General features: G+C 39.5%; 1 protein-coding gene across 1 annotated transcript in view; it reads right to left on the bottom strand.

Annotated features, from left to right (window-relative positions):
- The window catches only part of LOC140924336 (cilia- and flagella-associated protein 61-like), a 47818-nt gene that overhangs the window by 9572 nt on the left and 13287 nt on the right, over positions 1 to 24959 (bottom strand). Inside the window, exons 16-31 of the mRNA XM_073374365.1 lie at positions 24247 to 24336; positions 22414 to 22450; positions 21630 to 21707; positions 20411 to 20548; positions 19649 to 19717; positions 19099 to 19151; positions 18519 to 18594; positions 18362 to 18412; positions 17267 to 17343; positions 16664 to 16762; positions 15661 to 15747; positions 14714 to 14970; positions 14204 to 14377; positions 12503 to 12618; positions 12338 to 12386; positions 141 to 270 (exon numbers count right to left, since the gene is read on the bottom strand). Of these exons, the coding sequence (XP_073230466.1) occupies positions 141 to 270; positions 12338 to 12386; positions 12503 to 12618; positions 14204 to 14377; positions 14714 to 14970; positions 15661 to 15747; positions 16664 to 16762; positions 17267 to 17343; positions 18362 to 18412; positions 18519 to 18594; positions 19099 to 19151; positions 19649 to 19717; positions 20411 to 20548; positions 21630 to 21707; positions 22414 to 22450; positions 24247 to 24336 (1581 nt within the window). The remainder of the gene's footprint in view (positions 1 to 140; positions 271 to 12337; positions 12387 to 12502; positions 12619 to 14203; positions 14378 to 14713; positions 14971 to 15660; positions 15748 to 16663; positions 16763 to 17266; positions 17344 to 18361; positions 18413 to 18518; positions 18595 to 19098; positions 19152 to 19648; positions 19718 to 20410; positions 20549 to 21629; positions 21708 to 22413; positions 22451 to 24246; positions 24337 to 24959) is intronic.

Raw genomic sequence — 24959 nt, 5'->3', positions numbered from 1 at the left:
ACTGTACTGCATGGATTCCGTTAAACTGGGCACTTTAAGCGAAGCTAACCGAACTGTTCCAGTACTACTAAAGGCTAGTTTGTCTAAGACGATGAAGAAACCACTTCACGCCACTAAGGGTGATATCTGTGTTATCCTACCAGGATTCTGCGTGATATCTCCTTTGAAACTTTGTCAGCGGACCAGCAGCCCTGATGCAAGGATCATTGGTGTGAAAGTCTGAATCAATCACAAGTTTGCCATCAAACACCAGACAGCTGTCATTGATAGCTGACAGAGGAAACAAATATCTGCATTTACTTTAACAATGACGTTATGGGGAGTCGCGGGTCGGATTTTATCTGCCTCCTCCACAGGTTCTCCTAATGTTTAACGTGAATTCCCACTGTCCTGTATATCTACGTGCGTGCACGCGTAAATAAAATAAAGGCAACCTATGGAAGGTCGGGCGTAAATGTAAAAGTTGAGCGAGATTCAACTTTTACGTTACATGCGATCGTTTGCCTCTATTTTGTTTACGAGCGTAAAAGATACGTGCTCACGTACGTTAAAATTACGCGACAGTCAAAATCCACCCTATGGGAGGTCGCGCGTAAACGTAAAAGTTGAACCTTGCTTAACTTTTACGCGCGCCTTGTCATACATCGCCTCTACTTTATATTGGAGCGTAAATTTTACGCGAGTAGGTGGATTTCCACTGTTGCAATATTTTTACGTGCGCAAATGAAATAGAGGCAACGTATGAGAGGCCGCGCGTAAACGTAGAAGTTGAGCGAGGTTCAATCTTTACGTGTACGAGCGACTTTCAATTCATTGCCTGTATTTTATTTACCCACTTTAAATTTACACGACAGTGGAAATCCACCCTACTTGGGGTGAACGGAACAGGCAAGAAGCGCGAGCTCCTTTCGCACCTGCTTTCCTTAATAATTAATTCAAATATCCCCTAAAAAGTGATCGTGAGCGACTGAGGACAACGCAGGAATTTTATCGTTCTGTTTTTAGACTGTGTTTTAATACATTAAATATTAGCACTTTTTTCAAGATTCACATCAATGGGTTGCTTGCATACCAGTCAATCAATGAATCAGTCAGTCAGCCAGTCAATTAAGGCCGTTCAACCATCCGTCCGCTTTTCGGGTACATCTCTAGTATTAGATCACTGAGCCCCAAGAGTATCAATCAATCAATCAATCAATCAATTAATTATTAATTTCAAAACTTATAAGGCGCAAATATCCATATAAATATATTCAAATGCGCCATAGGAAAAAAAGCAAAACAAAACAAAACAATAATACTACTACTAATACAAATTATGAATAATTATGATAATAAAAATGATAAAATAAGATGATAATATAGATATAGAATAGAAAAACTAATGGCTAAAAGTTAAAAAGATAAAATCTGTTAGCGAAATCTTAAAAATTATAGGCTGAAAATTATTTATGATCTAGTAAGCTAAAAATACAATCTTATAATCTAAGTGGTACGAAATGCTTTTTAAAAAAGGCGAGTCTTCAACTTTCTCTTAAAAGTGTCAATTGAAATGGATTCCCTAATAAATCTTGGCACAGCATTCCATAACTTAGGTGCAGCAAACAGAAACGCCCGTTCACCGAGAGTTGCCTTGGGCTTAACATTCGGATAATTAAGTAGGGTATTGTCGCTAGAACTTCTTAAATTATGTTTAGATACAGGCTTAGGAGTAATTAAAAAACTTAAGTACGAAGGTGCTAAGCCCTTAAAAATCTTAAAAACAATCAACAGGATTTTAAATTCAATTCTGAACTTTACAGGCGGCCAATGTAAATCTACTAATAAAGGAGTAATGCGACAATATTTACTTTCATTGCACATTAATCTAGCACACGTTCCGCACACGCTGTAGCTCATTGAGTTGAGACTCCGGCAGGCCATATAAAAGACTATTACAGTAATCGACTCTGCTTGAAATAAAGGCATGAATCAGAGTCTTGGTGTTGTCTTTAGATAGATATTTTCTTATGCGTCTCAGATTATACCACTAATAGAAGGCACAGTTACATGTTTTTGAAATATGGATTGCCATCGTCAGCTTGGAATCAAACCACGAGCCCAAGTTCCTTGCAGACGACACAGGAGTGATAGTTGCAGTCCCAACACGAAGGCTGTTAATAGATACTTTAGCTAGTTGCTGCGATGTGCCAATGATCATGAATTCAGTTTTATCATCGTTCAGTTTCAATTTGTCGTTCAGCATCCAGTTACGAATGTCTTCAAGACACCTTTCGACCCTAGCCAAGGCGGCCGCTTGATTAGCATTATCATTAGGAGGGGGGTGAATAGGTTCGCGGATCGGCGGATTTGACCTTAAAAAGCTCACGGATTGTGGATTTCGGCGATAAATCGAGCGGATTCGCGGATTTGAAAAATAACGTGGATCGCGGGTCAGCTGAAAGTTTTGGACCGGTTTCCGGATTCTGTCAGTCTAGAAGTTCGGATTGTGGATCGGATCATCAATTTTCGGTCGGCCTTGGTTAATGTGCTGGTGTTTTGTCGGCTAACGTTCCACTTCCGAGGTTTCCGGAAGAGACTTTCTCGTGACCCGACGCATATACATGTATTCTGGCAACCTTGTGCATGGTTCCTGCATGGTGACACATGGTTCAGGTAATGGCGGTAATGCTAAGTGACCTGACAAGATCTGTGAATGCGTTCGTGTAAATTGTCTAAATTGCAAAGTGGAACTAGAACTATCGAGTGTGTAGCCTTTTACCACGAAGGTGCCAAAGGCGATTACTTTATTGAAAAAAATAAGTTTCGATGCTGCGTCGATTCCAGTCATTGAGGAAGTGTGGTGAACACGGCTACGCGAGCACGTTCGGTAAGTTTTATATTTGGTTTATACATGAACTGATATAAATTATGCTCTTCGAAGCTATTTCAGCTAGTTTGCTTGTCTTGATCGTTAACTTAATGGACCTTTTCACGGTTTCTGTCGCCATATTGGTTGAGGGAAAACACGGCAAAATTTACAATAAATGTATGGTTAAAGTCGGGAGTTTGATGCTCTATAATTTGAGGAAAGTTGACATTCTGAAATTTCTATGATTTACAAACTAAAGATACTCCAATTGAAGGGCATCAGTTCGCTGAGAAGCGAGAAGTCTTACTTTTTGTTTTCATACAAATTCGTTTTCCCACTAACGGCAGCTCCATTTTACAGACAAATATCTTCTTGAAAATCGTCAAATTAGTTGTTTTACCGACGGGAAATCAACCTTTCTTGTTTGGAGTTTCCACTCGCTTTGGGAGACAAGTTCGAATAAACAACAGACTCATTTCGTAAAAGGTAAAGCTTCGTGCCAAGTGGCCCATACTGCCGGAGCTTATCCTGGTTTCCGTAGCATTAAGCAGCTTGGAATATTTCTACTTCCCCCTGGATGGGATGCTAGTCCATCGCAGGGTTACCCCCAGCATTATTTCGCCGGTACCCATTTATACACCTGGGTGGAGAGAGGCACTGTGAGAGTAAAGTGTCTTGCCCAAGAACACAACGCAGTGCCCCGGCCAGGGTTCGAACTCGGACTGTCCGATCCAGAGTCCAGCGCACTAACCATTAGCCCACAGCGCCTCCCACATTCATTTCGTAAGATGAGAGTTATTTTTCGTAATCACATCCGCTGGACTGTTATACTGGATTTTTGGGCCCTCACATTTAATGTTAGGATTGACAGCGACTCATGAACTATAAAAAAATCAAATTTACAAATTGATCGGTGAAATGATAAACTGGATTTTGCTCCTTATATTTAATGCTAAAATTGACGATCATTGAGTACAAAACAAACTACGAGTAAACGAAACTCTGTATTTGCACCAAAAAACAAATGCAGTTTGCCGCGGCTAACCCTTTTACCCGTCTGTTGCTAAGTGAAAAAGATTATGGTCTCAAGACTTCCAAGATTAACCATGGAAAATATTTACTGGTAAGCAAATTACCATGAAGTTGAGTTCTGCCTTTTCCGAATTTTGTGGCTCGACTAGAAGCATGTCCAAAGTGATGTCAGTAAGCAAATTTATTGAAAAATCTTTTACGCAATACCAGATACTTTCATTTTTCAAGCTTGCAGACTGTTTGATTAGTCAAATCTGTATTGTTGGAAGAAACATTATAAGCTCTGTCCTTAATGCTTAAGGTGATTCCCTAGTAAAAGAACCTAACACAGATTGTAGATGAAACTTTGGTACTCTGATGTAACAAGTCAAGAAGATGATAAAAAGGTAATAAAAAGTGGGGGTCACCGTGCTCGTTTTGACGTCACAATGCTGACAAATGTGGCTATTTTGGACCCTTTGACAAACGCCGCGCGCAGCCCAAAACTAGACAAAAAGGAAAGATTTTTTCAATAATCCATGTGGTATCGCACAGAATTTGACTTTAATGTATTGTTTATCCACTTACGTACCAGAAAAATGCCTTTTAATGCCCTTGTTTTTACTTTACGCTCCAAAGTAGAATTAAATTAGACACGCGCTATTCGACACGTGATAGCTCAATCCGTACAATTTAGTAAAATTGCCAAAAAACTGAACATAGATTTGTGCCAATTTTTTTCTCACCGAAAGGAAGCACTGTCCTTATTAAAATCATGAAATAAAAAATGGGGCTCACCGTACTCGTTTTTGCGGTAGAGCTGCAGAAAGTGCGCACCAAATGCATTTTCCTTGATTTTTGAGAGAGGACTGGGGCGTGCTTCAAAATAGAATTTAAGCAAAAGGTGGAAGAAAGTATTAAAAAATCCGTTTTCACAGAATTTACATGGAGATGTCACATTTAGGACACAATGTGATAAAGAAAGCGTTTAAATAAAAATCAAAGTGAATAAGCACAAATTAAACATCCACTATCGAGGTTCTCCGTGAGGAAGTCGAACTCAGCAACACGCGAACTGCTTACGTTATGCACATTCCCACCACACTGAGTCTTACCTCGACAAGAAACAACCGCAAGCAAAATTTGCAATAGCGTTTCTCTTCGGTCAACTTCATTTTAATATTGTTACTTCACATGCTCTTTTTTACGGAGGTCATCTTGTTATGCGCAGTAAGAGATGCGAAGTGCAAAACCAGGGAATCACCTTAACGTTTTGAAACTTGAACGAAAACTTCTTAAACATGAAGTCCCGCATCTGTTGCGATTACAGAACAACGATATTAAGTAATTCATTTTTTCATGCTACAACGGTACTTTCTTTATACCAGGAAAAATTTTTCAAGTAACACGGATTCGGATTTGAACAAAAATTAAGTCGGATCGACGGATCGGGCCTAAAAATACCACGGATCGGCGGATTTGCATACCCCTATTCACCCCCCTCCATTAGGACAGAAGGATAAATAGAATTGGCTATCGTCGGCTATCGAACAATCAATCAGTCAATCAATCAGTCAATCAATCAATCGATCGATCGATCAATCAATCAATCAATCAATCATTCAATCAATCAATCAGTCAATTAAGGCCGTTCATCCATACATTTTCACAGGGTCCAGAGGAGTTTCGTGTGAATAAATGAATTACTTATTCAAACTCTCACCTTGAAAAATGTCGATACCTGTCGCTTAGCACGATTAATTAGCCCAATGGGATCTTTATGAATCTACTGTAAACGATTTCTTCTCATCTTATCTGTCCCAGATCGACTTTGTCGTTCGCAGTTTTGAAAATCAATAACCGCAAGCCATATCCTCGCTGGCGCACGGCAAGTCGTGCGAAGCAGGGCGGATAAAGGTTGGGCGGTGAAACGAGCGCTCCGCTCTTCATTTAATGTGTGATGCGGAGTAGGACTGGCACGAGCGCTCTTTCCGCGCTTCCGGTGCGCTTGAAGGCCAGCGAAATTTTCCTTTTTGCAAACCGGAAATCCTATTTTCTTTCTGTAATTTCAGGCTACGATGTTAAATAGATAAATTCGTTTCATAACAATATCAATAAACAGTTTCATATGTTTGTGTCTGTACGTCTATAGGTCAAACTTGTTGGTCGTATAATGCCAAAATTTGGGTTTAATTTGAAAGTGTTGAATACCTCCTCCTTCCACTAAATATCACCTAATCGTCTTTCACCGTTTCGTTTGCAAAAGCTTAACACTTCTTAACCTCAATTTTTACATATGTTAAAGGGGGATAAATTTTATATAACATAACAAAAAATTAGATTGATATATATTGATATAGTGGCGTTGTACTTCTTCAAACTTTGCTTCTCGTTTGCAACGCGACATGGCGATTCGCGCAATGCGTTGCAAATCCGGTAACCGCATGTAAACAAAATTTATTGAGGTTAGTTGTAAGGTTTTGTCTCCGTTTTTCTCTCTAAAACAAAACAAGGTAAACAGTAAAAACTGAGGGGAAACTAATTTTGAAGTTTCGAAGAAACAGAAAGACGTATGAGATGTTTTTTCAAAATTAAAAAGAAGGATGATGGTGATTGAAATTAGCATAATTTCACCTTGCACGAGCTGCACGCATTTATAGCGGAGCTCACGCGCGCGCGAAGCGCGCGCGCAGCGGAGCACCATGGGTAAGAAAATTTGGTAAACTATCCATCCGAGAAAATTTGGTTATGACGTAGCGTACGCCCACCCGTACACACACTTCATGTAAGCCGATGTCAAATGTCACAATAGATCTTGCACAACTTGACTAGCCTCTTAGTTATGTAAGCCATCCGTATGAGTACGATTAGATTGACAGCTGTCAAAATCAGACATCCGCTGACAATTATCACATGACCGTCTCGCGGGCTCAGATAAAAGACCAGTCGTTTAGCCCCTATATATAAGCTAATATAATCTGTCACACCTACCAATTCAACATAAAAACGAAACTACGCCGGGCAAGGCTGTCAGTTGGCTGACAGTCGTTTAAAGTTACATTAGCAAGCCAAATTAAGGTCAATTGACAGCTGTCAAAATGGGACATGTGCAGACCACTATCAGAAAACGAATAACGTGGGCTCAGTTTCGCTCAGGAACCCGATCTGGCATTTTCCACTACATGTCTGTTAATTCGAATATTCGCCATTCTAATGAAGGTTAATTGACAGCTATCAAACTAGAGTATACGGTGACCATCATCACCTGAGTGGATCGCGGGCTCCTTTTTCTATCCATTGAGGTCACGTAGTGTTTAAAGTTTTGCGCTGATATTTTATTTCATCACGGGCTCAATTCGAAGCCCCATAGCTTTGTAGAAAATCTATCCATCCTAGAAAATTCGGCAATCACGTGACCGTACACCGACCACACGACCTTCCGTCCGTCCGCACCACAGGCATACCAATGTTTAATCTCAAACTTTCTAGCTAGTTTGGGAGCCTGCAACCTGATATTGTACATCCATGTTTTGATTAATTGACAGCTGTCAAAATATTGTTTCTGCTGACCAGTATCGCCTGACCCTATCGCGGGCTTAGGTATCGATCCTCTGAGTTCGAGTAATTTTTTGAAGGTATCCGCTGACAAGTTACTACTTTTTAAATGATCGCAGGCCCAAGTTCAATTTGTTTAAAAATGCGTATGAAATAAGTCGTGTTTCATGAGCCGCACTTTAAAATGTTGATTTCGAACTGACCTCGGACACGAAAATTCAACCGGCTTTTACATTTCCACGCAGGGAAGGCAATCGCGTTTGACTTTTCTCACTGTCACGCGTTGATCACGCTCTACGTCCAATTTTTATGTTCTGATTGGTCAAAATTTGACAGGTGAGTTTATGCGGAAAATTTATGCAACGTCTGGAAACTTGCTTAATGATAGCTGGAGCTGACAGAGTTTTGTGTCATCTTGTGATGTTTTAAAGTGTCTTTTTCTACTTGGTGCACAAAATGAAATACAGCTGCTATCAAGATTGTTCTGTAATTCGTGGCTGGTTTGTTTATTTCGCTTTTTGTTGACAAATGCACCGCTTGTCAAAGTCATTAGAAATCCGATTTCGGATGGCATCGTTTTCAAAAATGAGCTTACTCACTTGCCCTTGCTTGAGGCGTAAGAGGGTTGAAAAGTCTCAAGCGATTCTGGAACACTTGATGACCTTCAAAAGCAGCATCTCGACTGGTAAGCCTGAGCAATTATTGTCTTTGATGTGTTTTTTTTTTTTTTCGGTTTCCTGAAGTCGAGCGTATGGTTTATGCGGCTTAAGTTTATACACGAGCAATGATCTAACCTACAATAGTATCAGGTTTAAAAAGCCTTTAGACATTTTTTGACCCGCAAATTCAAAGAAAAGGTTCCGAAGATTATTTACTTATGATTTTGGCTGTAAACAGAAAGCTCTGAGCGATTTTCTTGCCTTGAGTTCATCTTGAAAAAGAGCGAACACCGGGAAGCCGGCTTAAAACATAAATAAGCTTATGCTTACCTGACTCATGATTTTCTGAGACACTTTACTCTCAATACTTCTCTTCGTGAATGAAAACTATTGTCTCTGTACATGTTTCACCGAATTAAATTTATTTTATTGATTGTTAGTAGTCCCTCTCGCAATTTTCATCGCTGCACCGGTTGTTTCCAGTCGAACATAAACATCGCATGCAGGAATACTCAAAACGCCGCGAGTAAATATCACTCGCTTTTAAAGATTACACATAACAAAGCCAAACGCAGTTTAATAAATAAAGGGAAATAAAACCTAAACATAACAATTTATCTATCATGTTGAAGCGTAAATGGTAACTCTATTAATCGCACTGCAAATTTGGTGCCTGTCAAAAGTGAGACCCATCCGGCTGGCCGAAAAGTGATTTTGGGAATTTTTTTTATCGTTTTCATTAAAAGCCCATAATTATTACCCTGCATATCATAGGACCAGATTTTTCTAACTGAAAAGTCCTGGCATTATAGAATTCTCTTCATGAAAACGTTTTATAATTCAATGCTATAATTTGTTGTGCAAAGGAAGCGCGTGCTTTGATCGTCGTGGATATTGAATGAGTGCAAATTCTATTGCAAAATTGTGAAAAACTGCAGAATTATAGGTTGAAATAGGGCAAAAAAGAACAAATTCTGTCCGAGGTCTGTATGATAAAAACAAGTGCCTCATAGTACTGTTTACCTGAGACGTGATGAGAAAAAGTATGTTTAAAAGGCTGGTTTACACGCCACCAGATTCGTCGCCAAGATTTACTAGTAAACTTAACTTGTCGAACACAAAAAATCCGGCCTGATTTTTTTATTTTGGCCTCTCTTTTACACAGAGGAATGCAACGTGTAAATTGGCTGCCACCAAGGACTATCGTGGCGCGAGTGTTTCTTAAAATTATATTTCGGGGTTGTCCAATTATCCATAGTCTCTCAAACGGAGAAATGTTGGAGAGACTGGCGAATACCACATTATGATGCAACAGCTAATGCAAATACAATACACGAATAGGTAGGCTTATTTGTTTTCCAGGCCTAATCTACTGTGATTGAACATGACTGCTATTTTTGGCTGTACAAATAAGACTATTTAATAACTCGATGTAAAAGCTGTTTCACTCTTGGACTGTCAAATTATTTTTCTCTAAAATCACTTAGCCTTTGCCTTAAACGTCAAATGAATGTGCCCTGAACTGTGGATTACAAGTTTATTGTTTGATTTAAATTATGAATTTATTAACGGGAGCTTCGCTTTTAGCCCTGGCTAAATCTATATATTAAAATATACGTCATCTAGTTATGAAACACGATCTGCTGTCTTTTAGTTTTGCCATGGATGACATGGATGAGATTTTTCTTCGTGCTTTAGACAGTACTTAGTTGTTTTTGTTTTGGAATAACATCGACATTGGCGAGTAGCAGAACGAAAATATAATTCAGTGGTAGAGTCATGGAAGTAATAAAAGAAACCCTTTGAAAGAAATGTTTGTCTACTCCAACTAAACCTCCCGCAAAAAATAGCAACATTTGCCTCTCGGAGACAGCGTACCGGCACAAAGGAACGAGGAAGAAGTGCAAGAAAACAAATTATCAAGGCGCCATAATTCAGTGACAGTGGCAGTGTCTTATGTACAAACCACATCGCAAGCCCCGACCGAAGTCGAAAACAAGCAACATTTCTAAACATAGTGCCAGTCCACTGCATCACACCTTTTTGCTCGGACGCGCTCGTTTCACCGCCCTACCTTTATCCGCCCTGGTGCGAAGAGTGACCGAAGGCCGTCAACCGAAGGGCGACCAAGGCACGAAGTGCCGAGTAATTTTATACTGTAAGCCGATCTTGCGAGCCCTTAGTCTCTTGGTTTGCGGTCTATAAAATGTGTCACGAAACCGTAACGCTATCAAAATAACCCATTTTTTCAGAGGTTTTCGACGGGTTTTGATGTTCTAACGACAAACACATCTCCTCTGGACCCTGTGACATTTTCGTACATTGCTGAAACCGGCAGAAACCTTAGCACGCGACCAGGCTACAAGAAATGGACACGTGAACAATCACATTGCTGAACACCATTTACAGACGAAACATCAATTGACTGGGACTCTGCGACATTTATTACGTTATCTATAGACTACTAGCTTTAGCTTTGAATGGTATGACGAAAATATGGAAGTCCAATATGAGTAAAGATTTGAAAATCAGATTCTTCATAGCCACCATCGAATCAATCTTACTTTATGGGTGCGAGAGCTGGGCTCTGTCAAAAGCAGAAGAAAAGTCGTTGGATGGAACATACACTAGGATGCTGCGAAAAGCTTTAAACATCCACTGGAGCAGCCACATACCAAACCAACAACTGTACGGAGATCTACCAGCAGTCAGCAACAAAATCGCCTCTCGTAGGCTACAACTTGCGGGACACTGTTATCGCCATCCAGAGCTAAGTACCCAGAAATTAGTCCTTTGGGAGCCCACACATGGCCATCGCGGGAGAGGAAGACCGAATACTACCTATATTGACACTCTTAAGAGGGATACTGGGGCATTCGAAGCAAGTGAGATTGCTGCACTGATGGCTGTTAAGAGGCTGTGGAAAGATCTAGTGGTTGCCCGCCTTCGGGCGACCAAGTGAGTGAAGTAAGTATAGGCTACTATCAACGACTCACTTTAGAAAGCTGGTTTACTGACTTAAAACAAACGCCACTGAATCGTAGTCAACAGTTATCAGCATCGTACAAACGACCGTTCAACTGTGCAAACGGACTCAAGCAAAACTGACTACGAGAGAATGACTGGACAACGGAAAAATTGACTAACAATACACGGCTGTTTGACTGTGACAACAGACGAACCGAAACTCACCAATGACATTACAGGTCTTCATAGCTAAAACATCACGGCTTAACTGACAGACGACCAATAACATCGCGACTTAATTACTGAATCAGGTCAATAACCAGAGTTTAATACCATCAACTGACGTGATACAACTCACTTTGACTCTGAAGATGACTACCGCACAGGTTGTCGAAACGTCAATCACTGTCAACCACAGTCCTGTTCAGGACTACGTTCACCCGGACAATCATACATAAGTATAAATATTCTTATTCATTAAAACATGATCAATTATCAGCACATCAGGGCTGTTTACCATTAACACAAAGCACCCAGATGGAAATCTTGTGCATAAACATAAAACCAGAAAATTTGACGTGGTGGAAGAACGACACGCTACAAAGTATATCCAAATGAACTGAACAGACAAAAAAGACTAAAAGTGCACCATGTCAAAAGACAGCCCATATTTTCTGAAGCTTCCCAAACGGTATGGCGCGAACCATTTGATATCCTAGCCGGAATTTCCGCTTTTATCATGTAAATGGTAAGTACCCATGGATTTCAATCTACACTCACTGTTACAGATAGTAGCCAAACCCCTGCAAAATTACTGAAGTTTGACTAAAAAAATTCAGCCATTACTATGCACTCTCCCGTTTATGGAGGATATGGGTTGCCAAGGTAACAAAGCTTAGATTTTTCCTAAAAGTTCTTTAAATAACTAGGTCCTGAATGTTACAAAAGGTGCGACACATGATGTAGTAATAGTGGGTTTACGCGACAGGACGGCAGAAAGAAGAGGACGGCAAAATGCTTGTGTGATACAAACGCGACAGGGCTATTTCTTGCATGTTTTGTTGTGATCTTCAATTAACATTAACGTTTTCTGGCCTTTTACTAAAAGATCTGTTTGAGGGAAGGTGAAGTTTGAGAGAAATTCTTTTGAAACAAGATGATTGTCACGCTTGTCACACAAGGTTTGCCGTCTTCTTTCCTCTCCCGTCCGGGTCTCCCGTCCTGTTGCGTAAGTTCAAATACTACGAGACAACTGCTGTATCGGTCAAACGAAACTTTAAAAAAGCTTAAGTACCTTTAAAGGCTTCATAATCAACCTTTTTGTTCTGGAAACAGAAAAATGCCTGGAAAATAATAATAAAAAATGATAAAACGAAGAATATTTGTCAGAGCTGGCAAAATCAGTTAAATCTAGCCAAAAATTAGTGTTCAATGAGGGTTTAGAGCAACTTAACTTCACCTCACAATTCACACTGAGCGGTTTGTTCTCTGATGTGAATGTTGCACGTGACAAGGGCTCATCAACCTTCCCATCATTCCACTGGGCGAGAGTAAAGCCCACATGAGAAGCAACTCCTTTTGGAAAAAAACAAACAGAGAGTTTCAAACCACAATTATAACCATCTGATGTCACTCAAAACATCAAACTAAAAGGTGGCACCTACATAATAAACAATTATTGAATAAGGCTGAGTATCATCTGAAGAATTATGGAGATCTCGGAGGGTGTTATCCGCCAACGCCGCCCTCCGTCCGAAATCTCCATAATTCTTCAGATGGTACGAAAGGCGAATTCAATCATTGTTTTATTATTCAATCAAAATAATTGAATTCCTAGTTTAATAACCAGCTAAAACATGCTTACCTCCATCGATGTTAAGTTCATCTTTGATAGTGCACGTTTATCGGCAAGTTTAGGAGATACAGGGTTGTTCAGTTCTGCAAATATTCTCCAAATAGATGTTGTCCGTCGAGTTGTTTTCTTGCTGTTTATGCTGTGTTTTAGCCAAAAGTTCGCCTATTTCCTCCTTGTGAAAGGAGTAAAAAGTTCCGCCATTTTGTATCACTACCAAATCAACTCAGCCTTGTCCCCAGGTTTTCTTGGTTAACGGTTTAATAATCTGCCAATTTTGCTGCACGATTGACGTCATCAGTTTAATATCGCAGAATTCTTCCAAATTTGGTCAACAGTAGCAGGTTATGATGAATTATGCGTTTGATTATGGCCAACCAGAAACGGAGATATATTTTGAATGAATAATAATGGAGAAAGTTAGCACTGAAACCGAGAGCGACTTCGACCACGAGTACAACTCTTTCGCTTACTTGAAGTGGGGTTCAGCGCCTGTCATGTAAGCGGATACCTCGAGTTCAAGTGTGCGGAAAAAAAATTGGTCTCTTGCAAATCTCGGCATTACAGCCACTTTTCCGGCTTCAATCAACAAAAAGTGTTGATTCTATACTCGTTTCATAATATCAGTAATAATAATAATATAATAATGCTATAATAATGCTATAAGTAATGGTAACTGGACTGAGTGGAGTCCAATTCGGTCTGTAATCATACGAGTGATTAACAAAATCGGACGACCGCGTAGCGGGAGTTCGATTTGTTTAATCACGAGTATGATTACAGACCGAATTGGACGACACGAAGTTCTGTTACCAATTAATCATAACTTTAACAAAATTTGTGATATAATAGGCTATTTTTTAAATCAAAACACAAGAAATTGGAAATTTTGTATTGTTAGCAGTGAAAAAGAAAAGCCATTTAAGCGCGCGCTTGATGGCGCGTACTGTTCAATTACTTAGGCATGACGCGTACTGTCCCATTAAACTGTCCAATTAAGGCTGAAATCAGGGCAGTTGATAGCCAATCAGATTTAACAATTTTGTTATAGTTATGATTATAATAATAGCATCATAAATTCTTTATTGATTAAAAGATAACAACACATATCTAATATTACAAAGCTGATAAGAAGAAAGTTATATAAAATGAAGAGAAAAATATATATAATCTACAAAAGGAGTTACATTTAAAAACGGATTCTTTTATATAAATGTATTCTCAGTCACAAAGTGACTATTAATACAAGGCGTAAACGGGGAAACGTTTGAAACTAGAGAATGGTATCAGAACCCAAAATGTACCTACCACACTCCTTCAAGGAAGCGGCTACAGCATCCTCTATAAATGGGTTGTTAAAACAGGTTGGAACCGGAAGTGGGGGTTGCACGAGTACAACACGTGATCCGGGCAATCCTAAAGCCAACAGAGTCTGTACCATTGAGAAAGATTCAAGAGTGTTTCCATACACAAGCGCATTACCTAGAATAAGACATGACACTCCCAGTGTTATTTTACAAACAAAAGAACTAACAGTTATCACATTTCCTCCGGTATGCAGCTGCCTTGCTTGACCGTTCTCAATTTCATTTATCAATCACCCACTTGATCGCAAACAAGTGACGCACAACATGCGTCTTTCCAACGAGAATTGCCCGCACGAAATAATTTGTTTTATACTCTCAAAATTCTGGTTAGAAGTGTTGCACACTGCAAAGTTTGTGTTTTTTTTGTGGAGATATGTATGGTTCAAGGAAATTTCGAAGCATACGTACATACCTTTCACTGTAAAACATCGAACTTAAGCTCATCACTTACCCTGACCTTCAAGGAAAGATCCCCGGATGTAGTTTAACGCATTCTCACAGTCCCTCTCAGTATTTATCGTAAAGACTGTTGAGGGGAGGGGTCCCGTGTATCTTGAAACTTTAGGCATTGTCACCTCACTGGTGGTGACGAGTGTTGATATATCAGCATCAGTGGGAACCGGAATCTGAAACTGCTGCCCAGTGCAAAGAATGAGGTAATCATAAGGAATAAATGCTCCTCCAGTCACCTTTACCACTTTATTAGTCCTGTAATGTGGTCAAAGAGGAATAATCAACAGGATAATCCTCATGACTTTGGAATTTTTGTGTTGCCTGTAAGTAATTAATTGTATGGCCAAAATTTATGGATTAAGTAACCTGCCTTAACAGTGTAAGCAACTGAAAATATAATTCTATTCCTTGTAATAAGCACATTCCAAGTCCAAAGTTAGAAAAAAAGAGTAAATTCCATCAATAGAAACCTAGGCGTTGTGTCGTTTTTCCTACAAGTTTTCATACTGGGTCACAGTCTCGACCCCGTTGGGAGTAATCGGATTTTTTCTTCCAAGCCTCCTGTGCCTGATTGAAAAAATCATTCTCATGCAAACGTAACAACTATTACTAGGTAATTTTAGCCATGGATAATAAAGATAGAAATGAATGACAGTCTGAAAAAACTTGGGCCAACGTTCTAAATCCATACTACGTCGAAACCCGTCTAGGAGTCTCCCTTGGAAATCATGTTTAGGAAACAATAGCGTTGTGATACGATTCCAATGTGGCCACTCGCAACAGATCCGGAAGATTCATTGATCTAGTCAGAATTCAAAATGAATGGACGTATCCTACGCAAAGCTACTGCTAAAAAGGGGCGTTTTAGTCATTCAAAGGAAATTGATGCAAAACTGCAACACTGTTCAGTTAAGTTTCATCAGTGTACTGTGGTTCCTTTGTTACCTGTCAAGAGCTATGACTTTGCCTTCCACAATCTTGACCCACGTGCTTAGCGCCATGTGAACAAAGTCTTCTTGAGTGTAACACAAACTGTGATAAAATACTCAGATATATGAATTTTAAGCCAGAAACTAATAACAATTGCGTATTACTCTTCACCGTGGATCACAGCCAACTCTGACCGCAAAATCGACCACTAACTCTTGCAAAAGGGTTTCCACTCTGCCTTTAAACAGTTGTTTCAGGGAATTACCAAGGAAAAGTTACATTTCCTACAACTTCAAAAAATACCCGTATAATGTAGACTCAGGAAAAAGCTTCTAGACGGTTTTTGTAACTTGATTATTTGCAAAGGCTGCTGGTACCGTAAAACACGTAGACCTGTATTTAAATAGCCTGAATTTCATCCGATTACTTCGAGTCGTTATTACGAGTCGTTAGTATTGTTGAGAGGAGAAAACGACTCGAAGCAGTCGGATGAATTTCAGGCTAGTATTTAAATAGTTCCGATTTTTTTGATGGGTAATGAAAGAGAATAAAAACGGAAATACAAGCAATACATGCGCCCAGTAGGTTTTTTAAAATATTAAAATCTTTAAATCTTCGACCTCGTGACGGGTACTCTAATCGTTACCGATCAGGCCAGCAACCAAAGTGGAGCGATAACCAAAACCTAATTGCTCCCAACCCTCTCAAAATGGAAATTACTTGAGCTGGATCGTTAAGACCAAGCTAAACAAACAGAATTCAACTGAATCTTGAACTTAACGTGACAAAATGTCATGTTCCACCTTTAGAGAAGTGAAAGTTGCACGTTTCAAGTGTTAAGTAACCTAAGATCAGGCCCAATTTTAGCAGCTTCCATACATTCTCTCTTACGTGGTCGCGCTAAGAAGCGAAAAGAAAATAGAGCCTGATCTCAGGTTTAATGTTAAGTGCCTTTACTAACGTTGTCTTAGTACAATGCATAACCCATGACGCCACATTCACAAACCAACGGTAATACCTTGAAGGCAGGAATTTGGAGCGAAATTCGTCTGGTGTTAACTGGCCAGGCATTCCATGATTTGAGACTAATGTCAGGTTGTTAAAACGAAGATGTGGACTGTCAAAAAATAATAATAATAAAAATAAATAAATAAACAAACACGGATCGCTTCTTATTTCTGGCTCGTAACTATTTCAAACTTATGTATTTATGTATAAAGTAAATAAATAAATAAATAAATAAATTAATTAATAAGCAAAAATCGTTTCATAAGACTGGCTTGTAACTATTTTAAACTCATGAATTAATGTATTATGCATTTCCGGATCAATATCCAAATAAGCCGAACGCCAGTTTTCTTATCCGCCATGATAACTTTCTGATTTTTCGAAAGGCCATTTTTAACTCTGTACCAAGACAGTTTTTTGTACATGTATTTAAGAACCAGCTGAAGTGCTGTTACAGTAGACGTGGTTCGCGAAATCACAGCGTTATTGTTTGAGGTTCCTCCGAACGTAATTCCAAAAACTACTCAGACTACAACTTTTTTGCTACTGTGAGAGGGACAGGAGAGGGTAACGGACTCCTCTCCTGTCCATTTGCTCCACTATCGCCTCTTACCAAAACACCAGCGTTTCAAGAAAAGATATTCCAACATCCGATGCTCCAACTACCACAATACGGGCATTGATGGTAACCTAAAGAGAAATACAAAAAGAAGGTCTGCACTGTGTTCTTCTTAAATCACTAACTCTCTTTTCTTGCAAGAGGGTAGAAAAATTCCGCGCAAAATATTGAATTACTGAAAAAAACGTGGTACCATACGAAAATACTAATAAGAATATTTTAATTGAACAGTCAAACCAGTAGTATCAAAGCTGTGTTATTGAATGCAGGAGTGGTTCAGTTTTTTTTACGGGCCTCCGGGTTTAACGCTGTGGAGCTATGTTGCTCACCAAGATAGTTTTCAGATCTGAAATTCTCGATTTTTAAATAGATCACGATACTTCATGATTTTGTAATATACGTTTCATTATTATATGGAGGAGAGTGTTTTACTGGGAACTAAAACACTCGTAGATTCCATACGCCACTTCATCCGGGACCCGAGTGGCGTATTTTCCGTATGTCACCTTTGTGAGTGTCGTATCGTTCAATGACGTCACGATTCCCGCCTTTTGCTTTTGTTGAATTGGTTTCTCCATATAATAAAAAGAACATTACACGTTGGCTCGAAGATATGAATTTTATGTTCTCGTGGCAAGAACAATATCTCACTCGTTCGCTTCGCTCACTCGTGAGATATTGTTCTTGCCACTCGAACATAAAATTCATATCTTCTCGCCACCGTGTAATATCCTCTATATATGTCTCTCACGTATTACAGATTATGAAGTATCGTTATCTTTTTTTAGAAGAGAAAACACTGACAGAAAAATCCGTGACGAAGGTTTGCTTGAATTTTCCAAGAACTATCGATTATTTAATTAAATATATCAAAGACCTGAAGTCTGTTTGATTTGCCCTTTCTAATACACTTTTCGGTTGTTAGATATCACATGAAACACCCCTGCTGTTTGATATATTACTTGATGTGAAGGCTGCAAGCAAGGATTTTTTTTTATTAAAACACTTCCCATTGCATACCGCAGAATATGCCATGGTTTCTAGCTTTCTGATTACCCGTATTTTCTATGGCGTGGGATAAATTCTCACCTTTGGTTCCAAGGTCAGTTTTCTGTTCAAATGAGTCAGAGAATAGGGTTCCTGTATAGACATAATAAAATGATATGGTTAAAGATCATCTGTTATGCTGTAAGCAACAAATGTAAAACACATGAAAGACAAGCAGCAGAATGTAACACGAAGATACCTTTACTGTTACAATGCGTTCTGATGGAGCGTTGCCTCCAAGTTGATCCAATGGATAAATTATTTGGCGACGTGCTCTGTTGAAAAGAACATCAAGATCATCAGTCACGAACTTTTCATGTTGATAGAGAGATTCCGAATCACATTTACGGTAAACGGGAAACGTCAATTTGTAGTGGACAACTTCTCAAATTGGGGAATGAGGAAATAAAAGCTCTCCAGAAAGATCCTATTGAATGACCCTGACATGAAAAAACACATTTTCGTTTAAACATAATGAACACTAAACGACAAATAAAGGGGAAACTTTGTCACGTGGTACCAATTGGCGTTTATAAAGGGTCTCGTTTATCGTTTGTCTCACGATTGTCATTTAGATATTGATCGCAACGCTTCGACCGCATAATGCTGGTCTTTATCAGGCGATAGTGGCGATTCACTGCGTAGGACTGTTTGCACCACCGCGGTTGCTTGCGGCGTTTACCGTTTGCCGTAAACGTTATTCTATATCCCTCTAACACCTCATAAAAAATGCGACTCGGGCAGCAAAGAAAAACTGCAAACAGGCGTTATCGACTCACCTTATAGGAACGAGATCATTCAAGGCGGTGACTGTTGTGTGGGGTTTGGATTCCTGAGAGAGATACAAAAACTTCTTCTTTAATACCTCTAGACATAAATAGTCTGCTACTTTGTTAATTTGTAGCTGATATTTCCAGTAGGAGCAATCATCGCAGTATGCATGTGAAGTCAAGGTTTACGATCAAAGTACTAGGCTTAATGAGAATAAAAGAAAATATTTCAAAATACAATTATATAACGTGCCGCTACTAAAACTGGTAATAATGGCATGTTTGTGATGCGATGTTTTAATCCTTTCAATTTCAGTAGTCTAGTTAGCCTGCATAAACAGGCGGGGAGGGGAGGGAAGGGAGAGAAACAAAAAAAAAAAAGGAAAAAGAGAAAGGGGTCGTTATTCTGAGGCGCGTGTTTCTCTTCCGTCCTCCTTAACATTGTCGTACAGGATACAGTTTGGTTAAAAGCCTGGGTATCATTACAGACCTTGTAGTCAAATACACTTGTCCGCGTTGACGCTTTATGAACTTAACTTAAAGCAGTGGAAACACTTACTTCTTGTGTGGAGTATTGAGGATAGACTGGGTAGTATAGACACGATTTGTGTGCCAACCGCAACACTTCCTATTAAGGAGATATATTTGAAAATAGTTGGCTCTAGCCTAACGTAAACTACTTGAGCTACACGAAAACTCACTCCGACAAACTATCAGAACATTACACAGGAGTCTGTTAAAGATCTTTAACACATAATCCACCTCTCCAAACACACTTATCATCTTAACTTAATTACCTAGAAATCCAAAGAAACCGGGTGATGATTTAGTAATAAAAACTTCAAAAGAAAAGAAACAAAACAAAACAAAAATTCCAATAAACCAGCATTTACGGCAAGGAAACACAAGCAAGCAAGTAACGAAAAGTTTGCTTTTGTCATTTTTCGTGATTTGGGGTAATCGAGAAAGTGACCTAAGGATTTTGAGTTTGCCAAAGAGATTATAGTGGGATATATAACAGGCGCTAATCTTTCGCGTTTTTCGGGTTAACGAACATGAAGTGGATGGTGGATCATGAGACACGTGCGGCGAAGGAAACATGTGTCTCGCTTGATTCGCGCTCTCCTCCACTAGCCTGAAAAAAGAGAAAAAATAACGCCTGTTCTGCAGGCTAAGCTTATAAATGCAACGGTACTAAGTTGATAGCCCTTGTGTCACTGAAAGCAGATCGAAAAGCGAATCAATGAACTGTTGGTTTAATGGTTTATACGTTAGGTCATACAGTACCACAGTGCTGTACGAATGTCAGATTTTTTCTCACCTTTAAGAAGTGTTTGGAATATTGCTGAAATACTGGATTGAGCGCAAAATGATACAGATGCGAATGCTCGTCTCTTCTGTGGTGGTTGAAGTAGATGAAATCTTCAATGTTGTAATGAGAACGTATAAATTCAATATCCTAGAAAGAAGGAAAACAAGACCATTTACAGTCTACGTACTATGTTAATAAAAAACAAAACCTCCTCTCAGGGGTGCCCAGCCCTTTTTCTAGGGGAAGAATATTGGGTTGAGGTCGAGGTTAAAAAAACATACCAGTACTGCAAGTTAGGAGTCTGGTGGTCTTTGATGATATAAGATGTAATATCATAGGTGACGAATTACTCCTTAATTTTGGCGCGAAATTTCAGCGTTAATTTGTAATTTCACATGTGAAATTACCTAATTGCCATGGCAACCTGCCGTACGTCTCCGTTTCAAGATGGCGAGGAAGTTTTAAAATGTAATGAATGAAGATGTCGGGGCATAAAAAAACGCTTTAGAAAACCTGAACACACGAAAGAGCACATCAAGAAGGATTCTTAGAGGTATGTAGTGGAAAAATTCTGAAAACTTAGGCCAAATTTTAGCTCTAAACGTTTGAAAGAGTGGAGTTCACGATCGATCGATACGATCCTGCAAACAAGTCAAAAATCCTCGATTGCTAACGTAATTCGTCACCCATGATATTAATAGGTAATCAAATGGTATACTCGTCAAATTAGGGAATAATTTCACTCGTCACCATTTGATTACACATACAAACACAATTGAGCAGAATTTTGATACATAAGCGGGACGAAATTTAAGAAAATGAAACCTTTTTACCGTTGCAAGCATTAGTATTTTATTAATAATCAAAGCCGTTCACTCATGCGATCAAGGCATGAATAAAAACAACCACAAAGTTTTTCACTCACACTTTCGGCCAATTGTCACCTTGCAACTTTTAAAGAGCTGGGACAGAGCTCGAAAATAGTCCTTTCAGGTCGTCCGGGGATAGGTGACTTGCCCTCACGGAAAGTAACTTTTCATGCTCTCTTGAAGATGAATTGCCTTGGCAAGGGCTCAGACAACTTATCTTCTAGCTAACTCAGACAAGGCAAGCGACTGCCACAGCTGAGCGGAATGCTGGGCTCATGGACAACCTGGAATTCAATTTCTTCTTTAAGCTCTGTGGGCAGTTAGTGGTTGTAATTTTCATACATGACGAAATTGCAAACCTCCTCTCTTCTAAGCAGGGCAACGCCCACAACTTGATCCATACATTGAGCAACAAAACATTGAACCTCTGTTCCATCCTAAAGAAAATACAAGCAATTAAAGATAAAAACAGGATACATAGGGGGTTTAGCAAAAGTTTAAAATTTAAGACTACAGTGCTTTAGAAAGAGGGCAGCTAAAATTGATTACTGTGGTTGTCATTTAATTTGCTATTTAGTAATCGGGAGTCAAAAAAACATCACCCACGCGACTCGATCGTCCTTTTGAGTGGGATGGAGGTTAGCGACAGTTGGTCGATTGCAGCCAGTCTTCTTTGTTTTACGAGGTTCGTTTCTCTGTTGTAATTGGATAGTCAAGCTTTAATGACTCTAAGTGCTCAAGTAGCCTGCGAGCAAGCTCTCCATTACGAGTGGCGAACAAAACAATCAGTGAGCGAACGGCAAGACGCGAGGAGCAAAGGAAGAAGGGCTTTCCTTTCTTTTCCCGCCCCTCGCTCTCCCATCCCCTTTTGCGTGTCACTTGCGCAAGCCTTCTCACGATATCCACCAATGGAGACAATGATCACAGACTAGCCGGTTACCATGTATTTCTTTACTCTATATGTGTGGTAACTTCGTCACCATAGTGGTGGTTGAATTTGTTCGTTATTAATACAATCTGTTTTACTTATAAAGAAGTCACTAAAGAACCATTTGTAAGGTAAGGTGACGTTCACTTTTGGTAACAAGCTGAACGATAGGATTCACCATGTTTTTCCCAAGCTAAGACATACAAGATACATACTGGGTCTCTACGGTCTGAATTATATTGCTGAACATCTCTGCAAAACAAGAGACAAGATGCATTTGTACAAATGGAAAAGCATTTAACAAAGAGAACAAATGTAAACTAGTTGTAGCTATCGCTAAGTGCCAACGAGCAAATATTTTTTACGTATACGCGCGCGCTGTTCAGTTCGTTTACGAAAAATAGTTTGAACTCAATTTGATTGCGCAAGCAAAAATTACCTTGAAAATAGTGAACTAAACTGTTCTACTGCATAAACAATTTGAAATCCCGACTTTACATAGCATATTTTTTCGAGATACTGAAGTTTCGTGTTTTTGTCCGAAGTTGCGCACAGGTCATTTTGCGTAAAATTAAGTGGTCTTATAAGCGAACTAAGAATTCGCGAACATTATATTTGGTCTCTTTTTAAAGCTTAGGAAGTCTACTTTTCCGGGCCCATTTGTTCGAAGTCCGATTAGTGCTTAACCCAGGGTTAAATTTAACCCAGGTTTCTTTTTCTTTTGTTCAAAGCATTTTTTCGGATAATTTTCTCTGTTATTTTTAAGAGCATCCAACCATCAACTCGATGACAAAAAGAATCAAACTGAATTTACTTTTGAAGCTTTTATATCTGAATTCAAATTTTACACTAACCCTGGGTTATCTTAACCCAGCTTTGAACAACCTGGCCCAGAAAAAAAAGATTTATGGTGCGCCGATGAAGCCCTCCGAATTATTTTGCTTCAAAGACACAATCAATTTTGCGGGGTTATTATTTTTTCTTAGCGGCAGGCAATAAAAAATTCCAGCGGGAAAATGCGACAGCTATACGCGTATGATGCAAATGAATCAACTCCTGTCGACGATTGGTTGAAGACGGGATGAGCACGTGACTCACAAACGTTCGTGGATTCTCTGTTCTGTATCACTTGTTCGCTCGAAAACAATCCATTCTCTGTTCTGCATTGCGTCATAAAAGTTACCTTACACTTTACTTTACGTTACCGCGTACAGCCTATCCCTCACATTTGAGGATTATTGGCTGGGTTGGTCAGCAAAAAAAAAAAGAACAGTTTACTTAATAGGCTAATAAAGGGGTAGATGATTTAGGCAGCTTACATAGGCTTTGAAAGTATCAAAAGAGCAGTGTTCGCTAAAGACAGAAGCGGGCAAATTGTTCCACTGAATAATTCTTCTTAAAAAAAGGAAACATATCAGAGGAAAGGCTAGTTTAACGGGGGATGAAACTTTCCAAGTGCGAACGACGTGTCCTGCGCATGACAGGGCGCAGTAGCCCCTGTGAGTTAACAGAGAGGAGCCCCCAGGTGATCTTAAAGAGGGTCGTGAGCCGACTGTTAATCCGACATTGCCCAAAGGTACGCCATCTCAGGTGTTCAAGCATGTTGGTGACCCTAGATGTGTTGTTGTATCGGCGCAAGCACCACCGAGCCGCGCAGCGCTGTATCCTTTCGATTCTCAACGCCTGGGCGGGGGTACCAAACACTTGAGCAGTACTCAACCTGGGGGCGGACTACCCGTACACTGCCTCATGTTATATCTATTCGAGATTCAATCCGCCTTGGAACTTTCCGTCCGCGACCAGTGGCATGTAGGACGCCGAATAAGTTCTCTGATTCTTACAGGGATTTCTGCAACCCACATGGTTTTAAGAGAGTGCGTGGTTACTACCCCACTCGACCCAAAATCTTGTGGGAACAGGCGCTTTTCTGCATAGTTAAACCCAGGAGTCCAAGTGTGGCAGAGCTCATAGTTTTAGGTCAGTGAGACACCTAAGCCTCACCACCAAGACAAAGTGCCAACCCAAGCCGAAAACAGTTTTCTACTTACCTCATTATTATATCTGCACCATGTAGCTGAGATACAACTGACCGAATTCCTTCTGTGTCAGCTGAAGTACATGGCCGGACATGAAATGATCTGCAAAATATGTTTAGAAACTTAATATATTTTTCAATATGACAGATAATTTAATGATTTTGAAAAAGCAAAATTTTAACCCATTTGATTTTTCCGATTTAAAAGACTGACAAACCAAGAACAGTTATTTTCGTTTCTACTCTTCGCGCGGACACGTTTTGAAAACGCCAAAAAGCGCAAATGATTGGTTGACGTCTGTTGACATTAGTTCATATGGTACTGCTTGTTTATGCCGATAGGTGGGTCATGCATGAATAGCTTTGACGTCTTAATTTTTCCGGCCCTTTCACACTATCACAATAGAGCTCCGTTTTCAAAAGTCTAAGCGTTCGAGATGGTTTTCAAAAACCTTTCTTTTTGAACGTTTAAGTATGTACGCAAGGTCAAAGCTCAAAAATGCCCTTGTTTTCAAACGAGAATACGTCTCCCAGTGTGAGAAGGGTCTAAAGAAGTAGCACAGAAGTAAGCTCCTTTAATTTCCAAAACTCAAGACAAAGAGATTATTTACTGCATGGATAAAATATACTTGTTTCCCACCGAGAGCACGATCGGAAAAACAAGACTGCGTTAAAATGTGTTTTAATAGGGACAGGAAGGTACGAAAGGGGAAAAAGGAAAGATAC

This window comes from Porites lutea, chromosome 14 (assembly GCF_958299795.1).
Source record: "Porites lutea chromosome 14, jaPorLute2.1, whole genome shotgun sequence".
Lineage (NCBI taxonomy): Eukaryota > Metazoa > Cnidaria > Anthozoa > Scleractinia > Poritidae > Porites > Porites lutea.
This window is presented reverse-complemented; position numbering and strand designations above follow the sequence as displayed.